This window comes from Coturnix japonica, chromosome 14 (assembly GCF_054131305.1).
Source record: "Coturnix japonica strain WE chromosome 14, WE-NBRP24, whole genome shotgun sequence".
Taxonomy (NCBI): domain Eukaryota; kingdom Metazoa; phylum Chordata; class Aves; order Galliformes; family Phasianidae; genus Coturnix; species Coturnix japonica.
Genome location: NC_140676.1, coordinates 16,022,866 through 16,035,302, shown reverse-complemented (window position 1 = coordinate 16,035,302; position 12,437 = coordinate 16,022,866). Strand labels below are relative to the sequence as shown.

General features: G+C 41.0%; 1 protein-coding gene across 4 annotated transcripts in view; it reads left to right on the top strand.

The window, feature by feature from the left end:
* Window positions 1–12,437, top strand: part of ETFA (electron transfer flavoprotein subunit alpha) — a 28,244-nt gene that overhangs the window by 7,971 nt on the left and 7,836 nt on the right. For 2 of the 4 annotated variants that reach the window (XM_015872469.2, XM_085515875.1), the window contains exons 3-9: window positions 140–221; window positions 316–398; window positions 2,167–2,266; window positions 2,988–3,098; window positions 4,864–4,965; window positions 5,345–5,413; window positions 6,397–6,479. In XM_015872469.2, the coding sequence (XP_015727955.2) occupies window positions 140–221; window positions 316–398; window positions 2,167–2,266; window positions 2,988–3,098; window positions 4,864–4,965; window positions 5,345–5,413; window positions 6,397–6,479 (630 nt within the window). The remainder of the gene's footprint in view (window positions 1–139; window positions 222–315; window positions 399–2,166; window positions 2,267–2,987; window positions 3,099–4,863; window positions 4,966–5,344; window positions 5,414–6,396; window positions 6,480–12,437) is intronic. The other 2 variants (XR_014934436.1, XM_085515876.1) reach the window with 1 other exon arrangement.

Sequence of the window (12,437 nt, the reverse complement as noted above, 5' to 3'; positions counted from 1 at the left end):
CTATAGTCTGCAAGCAGTTTGCACTAAGGGCAATCTCCTGCTGTCTGTCTGTGGTGCTTGCCACTGTGAAGCTCTGAGTTTGGCTGAAGCCTCTGTGCTGTTGCAATGCAAACTAATAATGATTCATTTGTAATCACAGGTAGCACAAGAACTCAGCAAGGTTCAGGGTGTTGCAAAAGTTCTTGTGGCTCAGCACGACGCGTACAAGGGATTTCTACCAGGTGAGACTCGTTCTAATCTGTTGGCAGAGCAAGAAGCACTGGGATTTGTGACTGATGATACAATAGTAGTAAACTTGTGTTTTTGTGTTCTCAGAGGAGCTGACTCCCTTGATTTTGGAAACTCAGAAACAATTTAAATACACCCACATTTGTGCTGGAGCGTCTGCCTTTGGGAAGGTGAGTAAATCAAAATGCATCAAACAATTCTTGTGGAACAGAGATAGAGGCACTTTTTTATGTGTGCCTGAGAGAGGGTCTGCAGGTCAGCCCAGGGCAATTCAGAGTTTCCTAGAAATGAGGCAGTAGTGCACTGAAGAAGCCAGTAGCTGCTTCTGAGTTCTCCTATGGGCTGACTCAAACACACCCTGGATGTGTTTAAGAGCTGTTTGGATGTGGTGCTGAGAGATCTGATTCAGCAGAGGGTATTAGAGTTAGGGTACTATGGTTAGGCTGTGGTTGGACGTGATGATATTTGAGGTCTTTTCCAACTTGAGAAATTCTATGATTCTATGACTTGTGAATAAGGGGTGGTGTGGAAGCTCGTTAGCGGTAGCCGGCTAATTGTATATGCATAAGGCAAAGTGTATAAAATGTGTAACACAAAATACTTTAATTATCTGAAAGTGTTACGAAAATACAGTAAGTGGAGATGAAAACCTGGTAAACTGTTTTTGGTGACTTTTGTTTTGCTTCTAGTATGATTAGGATTATTATATGGTTTTCATGTTGAAATGAAAGCGTGCAGACCTATCGGCAGCAAACTCTTTTTGGGGAGGAATTGCATCTGTGTTGTAGGTCATGTAGATTGAGATGTCTGTAAACATATAATAAATAATACAGATCCAAGATGTAGCCAAGGCATTTTGTGAAGAAAATAGGTTTTTTTCAGAACTCGTTATAACGTGCATACTTAAAAATGTGCTTAAATATATGGAAAGCTTTGGTACTGACAGTCTGGTAATGTTGTGGTGCAGCTGAATTAGAGAAGAAGGACTCTTTAGAAATGTTGCCAATGTGGAATGAATAATGACATCAGCCTTCCTTCTATTTTTACTTCTAATCAATATCAATCCATATAATCGTAATTTTGCTAAGAGAAATCCTCACATGCCCTAAGGCTCAGTCATTTCATTTTTCATTTATTTGTGATCTGCAGTGTCTTAGTAAAGGTTAATATCTTGCTTTAAAGTTTATGCTCCCATCATCGAGTAGTGCTTTTCTGGAGGGGTGAATCAGTGACTGTTGTCATAGCGGTGAGTGAGGATGACTGAATGGGGTTCTGCAGTGTATCAGGTTAGGAGAGGGAGAGAGAGCAAGTAAAGCTCTTGCTGTTGTTAATTTCTCTGTGCCTTGTTGTTGCTCGTTTTAACCTTTTCCCCATGCCTAAAGGTGACAAATCATTCTCTAGAGCTGATTTCAGAGCAGGGAGATATATGTTCTAATATTAATTTTAAAATAGTAAATTGTTGCCTTTTTTGAGCAGGACAATAGTGTTTTCCTCCTGCTGTTGTCTCTGATAAATGGCTTCCAAACTGCTTTTTTTGTTTTTCTCTTGAACTGCTGTTATAAGAACTCAGCCATCCATAATTGTCAATTTTCCGAGTAGATTGCATCTATATTCAGTTCTAAATTATTGAAGCAAATAAGCTTCCTAATTTAAGATATTCAATTAGGGGTTTGCTTACTGTAAGGACCATAACATTTCTAATGTTATTACAGCCCTGGGTTCTTATTTGGCTGCTAAAGCTGTGTGAGTAGCCCTGCAGTCATATTACAGTTGTATGTGCCTTCTTAATCGCAGGCAGCAATCTGTGAGCTTAAAATCAGGTCAGCATACGTTCCTTTATTTAATATGTGCATTTCACCTTATTTCCTTTGCCTATTCTCATATGCACTGTGCAGATACCAGCATTTACTTTGCTGACTTTTAATCTTTGACTTGTAGAATCTTCTTCCCAGAGTGGCTGCTAAACTTGATGTCGCTCCTGTTTCTGACATCATTGAGATTAAATCGCCAAACACTTTTGTGAGAACTATCTATGCAGGTAAGTAATCACAACAGATATGTGGTGCTCATGCAATGAAGTACCTAATACTGGTAACTTTTTGTTGTCAGAACACTGGAAGGACTTTTCACCTTACAACCTAAATTGCTTAAAAATCCAATGTGATGCTCTCTTTGTGAGAATCCAAGCCATACTGGTAACTTTGGTGCTGTAGGATTTTAGATGGGATCCAGTTCATTCACTTTAATTAGTAGAATTCAGTATCCTTTATACATACTCAATTTCTTTGTTTTAATGTATTTCTGATTTGATTTTGTAAAACATAAAGCATTAAGTTAATTTTCTGACATTATTTAATATGACTTCCATTAGCTTTGATTTGAGCTGCCACAGGGTTATTTTCTCTAATTATGAAGACATTGCACTGATTGTTTATAACATTTGATATAATTTGTAATTCTTTTATCAGCCTTTTTTTTGTGTGTGTGTGACTCCTTTCTGGCCCTCTGTTTTAATTCAGAGATGGACTCCTTCCTTGTGTTTCTTAATGCTACTGTACAAGGCTGAACTATGTATACCAAGGACAGTAATCGATGGTTTCAAGATGATTTTATTTATTAATACCTGGTGTTGCAGCACTTTGAATTCAGTTTTCTTTGCAGCCTTCGCTGTGAAATAAGTACCTTTTGCTATCATTCACAGTCAACACAAAGCCATGTGGCAGTATTATAGATTGTGTTATATGATCTTTCTTCACTAGGAAATGTTCTTTGCACTGTCCAGTGTGATGAAGCAATTAAAGTGTTTTCTGTACGGGGAACATCTTTTGAGGCTGCGCCAACAAGCGGTGGCAGTGCCAGCGTGGAAAAAGGTGAGTATTTGCTCTTATGTTTTTTGGGCTGATGTTCTGCAGGAGTATTTGTCAAAGCACATTGATAATCTCAGCTTTTTCCTTTTACATATTGGTACTTGGTTGTTATTATCTGGTAGGGGAAAATACAGGTTGTCATTTCACTCCTTTCTCTGCATCCAGAGAACAGATTCTGCACAGATTATTTGTGCCTGTTTTACTTGCTGCCTTAACCTCATCCATAGCAATCTTGGAACTATTCCTTATTTGAAGATACAGCTGGTTGAGTAGCTGGGCAGATTTTCACAGCAGAATTGGGCACAAGTTGCAGTTGCTGGCAGTCCACAGCTCTGGTTTGATTGGTCGTATTTCAGTCGAGATAGGTCGTAATAGTATTGAGCTATATCAGTGGTAGTTGAAATTGGATTGAGAACACTCCATCATTGTTTTATATCAGTTTAAATGGTTATTTTAATGAAATCTCTGTAGCTTGAATTGTAGAGAAATCTGCAGTCTCAGGGTCATGAAATGGTGTAGGTTGGAAAGGACCTCTGGAGACCCCTCTACTCAGGCAGGAGCACTGGAGCAGGTTCACCAGGGCTGCATCCAACTGGGTTTTGAATACCTCCACAGGTGGAAACTGGCAACAGCTGCTCTGGGCTGCCTGTCCCAGGGTTTGATCATCTCTGCTGTTTTTCAGTCTGGGCCCTTTCATGACAGTGGTGTAAGTCCAGCAGAAGCAATCATTAGAAACATGCTGTGTGTCCCCTACATCACCTTCTCATAGTCATCACCTTTGTCTGGGAGGCTTGAAAATGTGCCCCAGAACCATCATGTGTTTCCTGACTTGCATAGAAGTTAGTGGACATGCTGCTTGAGATCTGGCATTGGCACGTTGTATGTCTTTGCACAGAGGCTGCTCCAAAAGTAATGCCTCCTGTTTGATCATGTTGGTCTACAACATTAGAGGTGAATTTTGGTGGTATGGCAGTGGAGGTTGTACTTTCACACCAGTACTCCATTACGTTTTGTTGCCATGCAAGAGATGGCAGCAGAGGGGCACTCTGACAGAATGGCTCCTGATGTGGAAGGGCATGTGAAGCAAAGGGCTGGAACTGAATTCCTCCATGTGGAAAAAGCGGCACCCATTGATGCTTGCTGAATATTTTTGGACACCAGACAGTGGATGTGAGCACAGTGAACAGTGGGTGGTGTATTCCAGTGGTGGCAACAATGACAGTGGGTTGCCTCTGCTGGTGCAGGTTTTCATAAGTGCTGCATAAAGGCTTTTGTTCATTGCTGGTGAAAGGACACAACTAATGGTGCTGAGGGTGGTGTGCTGAGATAGAGGTGCTTGTAGCTGAGAATTTGTTCTATCAAGTAATGTTGCTGTGCTCTTTGTAGCTGCTGTAGTTTCCAAGGAAATAATTAGGAAGCATTACTTTTGGAGCAGCCTACATAGTTGGCTTTGATTGCCTGCCTTTTGAAAGTACCGTGGTTATTATGTTGGGTTGATATCAGTATGTTGCTTATACAACAGACATTCATTTAGTGCAGTCTGATGCACATTAAACTTAGAATTGTCTTGTACTACAGGATAAATAATTACAAGTAATAAGGCTTGCAACTCAGAATCATAGAGCAAATATTCATGGTATTTAAAATCTTGTGGTAGAGCTAGCTCTAGAATGGACTTGTGCATTAAGTTTGAACTGAAGTTTGGAAGGTTGGAAGCACATACTTAATCCTTTTCTTTGTGGATGCTTTTTTAACCTCATTAAAACAGTGACCCCTCCACCACCCGTTGGTCTGTCAGAATGGATTGAGCAGAAGCTGTCAAAAAGTGACCGGCCTGAGCTTACAAGTGCAAGAGTGGTTGTATCAGGGGGTAAGTAGTACGTTGTTGTGCATTTCTGTGATGGTGCAGCTCAACTAAGTAATATCTGTAGGGAAACACTGACTAAAGCCAGCAGGGGGAGCATAAAAATCCTGTCTACCTGATTTCAGAGGGGGAGCTTGATGATGTTAACAACAGTGAGAGTGGTGTTGGTTTGTGTATATATAATATTTATCACAAAGAATAGAGCTAAATCTCAAAATGTCAAATACTATTTTATTATATCCAAAAATAACCAATGCAAACATATCCTTCTGCCTTTGCAAATGCAGATAATAGTCCAGAATGTTTGTGTGTAACAAGAAATCCTAGAGTGTATGTATTATTATATTATTATACTCTTTCTTCATCTTCTTTTTGTTCTTTTAAGGAAGAGGCTTAAAGAGTGGTGAGAATTTTAAGTTGCTCTATGATCTTGCGGACCAATTGAATGCTGCAGGTAAACACATTTCCCCCCCCTTTTTATAATCCTGATAATTTTTATAACGATCATATTAAAAGCAGTGCTTATCTTAAGTCTTTTTGTATCTCTATCAAATACGTTCTTAAAAACCTGTTAATTCTATTTTATGTCTAAGTTCTGGTTTGCCCGTGTGGTCAGCTGTATTTCAGTGCCAGGGTGTGAAGCAAAATGGCACACTGTTGTATTCCCAGTTCTTCCCAAGTCTCCAGAGCATGAGCTCATAAGCAGGAAGTGAAACTGTAAAAGTATAAATTTGCATATTGCTTTACAGAATGCCAGTTCTTATGGTTGGAGTGGTTCTCTTTGTGCCATGTTTTTCCTTTAGTTGGAGAAAACCAACTGCATGCAGTGTTCCAGCAAAATATTCTACATAAAGGCTGGGGGAAGAGGAGGAGCTGTTTGTGCTAACATTTGAACTGTGTTAGCCTTAGATTTTACATTTAGGAATCAATAGGATTTTTACATCGGTGCCTTTGTTTTCTAATTGTTGGCTTCACCGATTCAATATTCATGTGGCATTTTCAAGTTCAGTTTGATATTTTGCTTTACTGTATCTGACTTCCAAGCTTGAGAGCAATATAAGTTGGCACATGTGTTCTATTAAAACTTGGTGGAACATTATGGGAAGGCATATATGGGAAAATCCTCTTTTGACAAAACAACAAGAAAAAATACTGGAAATATGCCAGACTGAAATCCTCAGTTTTAAATATATGCCCTTTTGGTGCTGGGAGGAAGGATTTCCTGTTGCTTATGAAGTGCATTAGCATTTAGTATTTGGAAGTTTCTGCCAGTGTTTTGGAGAGGGATTACTTTAAGAGCTCTTTAGAGGGATGTTTCTAAATAACTACCCGTAGTGTGTGGGACTCTTCAGTGAAATGCGTGTACTTTTATGGTGGTATGAATTTGAGTTGCTAATATTTTAAAAGAAAACACTGGAAATATTTTCTTTCAACTAGTTGGAGCTTCCCGTGCAGCTGTAGATGCTGGCTTTGTTCCTAATGACCTGCAAGTTGGACAGACAGGCAAAATAGTAGCACCAGTAAGTATGGAAATATAGTTCATAAGAGAACTGTGGTGTTTTCTAGTGTACGTGTTCCTTCAAAGCAATGAACTAAGCCTCTACTGAACCTAACAGGAAAATCTTTGTGTGTCTGGCATGATACTGTCACTTAAACATGCACTTGCAAGAAGTACAACAGCAAGCTGTGATGTGCATTTCCACTTTAGTCCAATTAGAGGTTATTCTGCAGGTAGTTTTGATAGAGCTTTTGCATGCTAGATATTTTTTTATAGTGACCTATGCTAAACTTCTTTTAGTTTCCTGACAGCCATCGCTGATGAGCCAAAAAATGTCATTGCCAGCATAAACTGTAAATGATACTGATGTGTGGCATGGTCTCTGGAAAACCTTTATAGGTAGTTTAGATGATGGCTTCATTTTCAAGCTTTGCTTACTGTGACTTTGTTGCTGCATTACATTCTAAGCAAAATTTTTGTACAAGATAAAACTGCAAGGCACTTAAGACAGAAGTGATGTGCAAGTTGGCTGCTGTGTAGTGGGATCAGGAGAAGCATACTCGAGTAAATATCTTCACTTTTGGAGAATCCTTTCCTGCTGTGCATCCAGTTACAGGCACATGGTTTCTGTCTACATGTGTCTTTTTGGGTCAGTGCAGGGAAGAGCTGGCTTGCTCTCCTGTACAAGTCTGAAACACTTCTTTTTTTAGTTCCTTATGAGGCAGTGAAATGTGGAGAAATGGATATACAGATAAAGCACACTTGAGCATTTGTAAAACAGGAAGGTGCAAATGGAGCTTGTCTCAGTGTAGGATAGAATGTATGCTGCCCTGAAATGAGGAGATGTTGAGTGGCTGACAACGTGGGCCCATGTGGATATCAGATGTATGTGTTGAGCTATATAGCCTAATAAGCATGCAGTCCCTCAGTAAGCAGCTATCTCTCATGAGGGTTTATGGCAGCAGAAGGCTCCGAAGAGTGACTTTTTACTTGTTAATGGTTCAGTAAGAACATGTCAAAGCAAACTGTGACTATTTTTCCAGTAATGTTTCAGACAAGATAGAACCGTACTCGGAAATCTCAAAGACAGGAATTTGGGGTTCCTGCAGTCTGTTGCCAGTTCTTCCCGCTAGGTTTTCTTGATCAGGGTTCTTTGTGCCTCTCAACTCTTCTGTCATGGAATGTGAATAGGAATTCTTGCTGTTTTTTTAGTTAAGGTGGAGGCCTTCTGCTGATAGCCCTATTGAAGGGCCGGATGGAGACATTTCTCAGCACACTAGCAATTAAGCTGTGAATCTGTATGATAACCAACGTTAAAAACAAAACAAGACAAACAGGGTCTGAAGAACGGATGTAAAACGTAAGAGTTAAGGTTGGTCTGTTTGCATATTTTGTTCTTCTAGAATCTTGGTAGCTGTGATATTAATGTCTGTGAAGCTATACCTGTTACAAATGCAACCTTAATTCTTCTTTCTGATATATTTTTTTTGGGTACAGAATGTAGTTGTTATCTTTCTGGCAATAGCCCAGCCCAGCTTTAACACCCAGCGTAATGCGTTCTCTTTGTTACAAGAATTCTGTATTTTACTGTGATCTGCTTTCTTTAATCAAGCACACTGGGCATTAGGTTGAGTATGCAGCTGCACCTTGGTCTCATCAAATGGTTCCAGTTAATCATATCAACACTAGCTCAGAAAAAGCAGTTTATATGGAACTGTAGCTTCCCCAGAAGGCAGCATTGGCTGTTGCATACCAGACCTTTTGAAGACCAGGGAAGTACGCTGTGTGTCATTTAACTGCATATTTTGAAAGGGGCTTGAGACTGAATGTCCATGGTTTTTCACTACCTAAATATCCACTCATAAAGGGGAAAATGCTGATCTGAACGTAGCTCAGCTGTGGGTTGTGTGTGTCAAGGCTTGTTGGTGAATATTCTTTCTAGAGCTGAAGGCACATGAACAGTTAGGTTGAAATTTAAAGAAGGGCTGATTTCATGTGAAGTAGAATGGAACTTTCTTGGTCAGCTGAAGGTTATATGGGCTGTTGTACCAATGCTCTACAAAGTGACTGCTTCTTCTTCCTAGAGGAGTTCTGAGAGGACTTTTAGTGTTTTGTCTGGAAAACAGCAAAGCAGCTTTGCATGTTGATCAGCTGTATTAACAGAGTCCTGAGTTTTTGTGGTTAGTTTTGGTTTCTGATTTACACGTCTGTCTGGGCATGTGGGTTTTAAGCAGGGAAAGAATCTTGGATAGGAAGAGCAGCTGGAGTTAGAGATGGGCCTGCTCTCCCCTGCAGCTGTTGGTTTCTGTTGGGAAAGTATCTCAGTGTATGCTCTTCTATGAATAGCTCTGGCCTGGGCTCAATGGAGGACTGGAATGCATTGTTTTTATAGGACTGGAACTGGGTTGTTTTTGAGCCCAGGGAGGGAGAAGAGTTAGTTAGGAATTCAGGAGGAGGGAAGGTGACTTGCTGCTGCCTTCTGCCCATGAATGTGTGCAGAGTGTTTCTGATGTGATCTCTGGCCAAGAATGTAATCATCTACAAGATCTGCTTATTTCTCCCCTTCTGCTTTTGATTGGGAATTTGATGAAGGAAGACTAATTTTGGTTGTTGGTCTTTCAGTAATTCCCTAACAGACTCTGGTAATGTATCATAGGACATGAGAACCTCACAGCAGCTTCCTCAAGTGCTCACTGTATAACACATGAACAAACTGCCAGTAGGGAGACGCTTCAGGTCGTTCTGCTTAAAGTAATGCAAGAAAGGAGGGAAGTTTCGCCATCTTTCTGTTTGAGAGTTAGTCCTATCACAGTACGTGTCCACTTCCAAAGAAGCCGCAGAGCTCTAACTGTGAGCGTCTTGTTCATGTTGGGATTCGTGCTTTTTGTTGTTGGTTTAGCCTGGATTTTTGGTAATGGTTGGTTTTTTGTGGTTTTTTTGGGGTTTTTTTTTTTTTTTTTTTTGTATAATTTGATTCCAGCTCCTGAAGCAGGGAGTGTATTACGTTTGTTTCTGTTAGTAGCTTTTTTTTGGTCTGACCTGCTCATTTTTAGATGATAGCAGCTCTCTGGACTTCAGAAGGATCTTTTGCTCTCTGGAAGTGCATCCTTCTAGTTTAATCTCTTCAGGGTCGGTGTCAAGTCAGTGTCCTTTCAGGGCTCAGCTTTCCATACAGGTGTCTTAACTGGCAGTGAGGAAGATGTGGCCACACCATTCTTTCACAATTGTAAGAGTAAAGGTGTCCATGCAGGGTTAGCCATTGGTGGACCACAGGTGGAAGGCCTGCCCCAGGTTTTTGTTAAGAAGGGTGCAGTGCAGAGGAGCCACCCAGCCAGCCAGAGATCCATTCAGTTAGGGATTCTCTTGCAGTTGTTACTTTCAAAGCTGAGCACAGCATACTGTTCCAGCAAGAGGTAATGAAAGACTGAGATAGAAAAGTTGAGGAGGCAGGAGTGAGGAAATATATGGTATAGTGATAATTGACACCAGGTGAGATGGTTGTGCTAGAAGTGTGATTGCACAGACGGCAGCTGCTCTTGGGCATTGCATGTGCTGAGAAATCTCATATGAGGGAGGCACGTGGGAGTTCAGTGTCAGTGCAGTTCTGGTATGATCACTGGGAGAAAACCTGCTGACCTCCTCAGCATCAGTGCTTATGCTTCAGTTTCATACCAGAGGCTCTCCTTGGTTGTTATGAATTGCAGGAACATCGAAAGGGTGGTAGATTTCCAACTTGGTGTGTTATGTTAGAGTGAAAATGTTGGAGTGGGATGGTATGGAAGTGGGGAGAAGAAAAGCAGAATAACAAGGGAGAATTTCCTGGCAGTGAGATGCACGAAGCCTCAGAATGGTCTTCCTCAGAGCAGTGGAAATCCTCATGTTCCACTTGTCTTACAAAGTGATGGGATGCTTTCTGAGTTCACGTGTACTTCAGTATCTTAGAGGGCAGTCCTCTTCTGTACAGCACATGGCTTTTTGGCAGTTGATAGTCATCTTCTTGCTTTGGGAGTACTTGGAAGGGGGAAGGCAATATCACATTATTGACATTATTCCTGTACTTCTTACCTTTTGGTTGCTTGGCCACCAAATACAAAGTAGTTCACTTAGCCAGGTTCTCTTTGAAAACCAAGAGTGATGTATAGTTTTAATGCTTGGTAGGTGGCTGCAGACTCCTTGCAGTGTGGGGAAACTGAAGCAATCTGTGTTTAATGCAGTATTTAACTTCAGCTTTGGTCTTTGAGTCTTGCATAGAATCTCTAACAGAGTGAACAAATTCATTCTTTTTAGGTTCAGGAAAAGTGTAGCCCCTGTCATTGTGCTGGTGCTGACTTCTTGCTTTGATTACAGGGTGTTCATTACTTCCTCATTTGTTGCACGCAGCAGCTTCTGCATTCAGGTGTGTGATACATCATTTAGTTTCTCCCACCTTCAGCTGGCTTCTTTGTGGGACCGTGTTGTTTGTGCCTTAAATTGGTGTGTGTCATGCACGGACCAGCAGGTGCACATTTGGTTGTGTAATGGCTGGGTTGTTGGTAGTGAGCAGGTGGAAAGAACATTGGGAAAACTGACAGGGCTTGGGAAATGGTTGTAGGAATGCCTCATAATTCACTGGCATTGAAAAGTAGCTTTGTAGTGGCAAACTTTGTATGCAGCTGGGACTGAATTTACAGACTACCTTTCTCTGACTTGCTAAAAAGCCAAGAATTGACAACCCCTTTCATCCTGCATTATCCAGTGTAGCTTTTAACTCCAAGGAAACTATGTTCACAAATTGATGCACTGCTCCTTGGGGGTTGGTGCAGAAACATTAAATTGTACTAAAATATTCATATGTGAGTGCATTTAGCTGAAAGCAATTGATGTGCTTTTCCCACGAGAGCAAAAAGAAATTGCTGTATGGCCCTGCACTCCAGCAGACACCCTAACCACGCTTAAGAGTAATTACATAGCTTGTCTCATCAGAGGCACTCGCAGTGAAGAAGAGACTGTGGCTGGGGTGCAGTTTAGTAATGTGCCCTCCTTGAATGGGGTGTATTGGACAGCATCGCTGCCGTGTGCAGGATATTCTTTGATGTACAGTGTGATAAAAGAACTTGTGTCACACCAGCGCATGTTTTATTCCAGTTACATTTGGAATTACAAAAAATAACTGTAACTACATAAAGTTACATTTTATTTGGCTAATAGCTTGCAGTTGGAAGGAATCTTTTGTATGCAGCAGTTGTTATAGTGGCTTCTAATTCCTTCGTCCTTTCACTCTTGCAAAGGAAATAAAACGAACTGCCTTTAAGAAGAGGATGTGTGCCTAAGGAGTTTTATCAGACCAGCTTGTTTCAATGCATTGCACCGATAGGGTGATCAGCAGATGTACACTGAAGGGTTTTCGGTATAATTCAAAGGTTGACATAAAAATCGATAGCAGCTGACAGCCCTATTGCAGAGCAACCATCTCCTCTTGTGCTGCACCTGTGAAAGATGCACCATTGTACCCTACAGCATTCAAAATCACAGTAAGTTGCAGCTAAAAACTGTACTTGTCATTCATCTACACAAATGTAGCTCCAGCTGCCTCGAGGCGGCCTAAGGGGTTTTAAAATATTCTCATCAGTAAAAGTGAAGTAATGTTATATGCCACCAGAAATGGGAATTAGGCTAAATGGTTAACGTACACTGCCTCTCCCTACACGATATACTGGGGTCGTGTTTGTGAGAGTTTGTGGAAGGAAAAAAGCCACAAAGCTATGCTAGATGAATAATTAATACGGCAAATGAGAGAAGTTGGGTTCTTGATTTGGAATCTTGCCTTTGATATGGGCAAGACCATTCAGGCCCTGCCTCCTGGAAGTGCCCTGTGGGATGCTGTATGGCAAGATGCAGTCAAGCACTGCTGTAGCACTGCTGTTGCCTCCACACTGTCTTGGTACTACTGGCACAGGAAGCCTTTTCTGCAGCAGCATGTATTTAGTATAGGTGTTTTCTG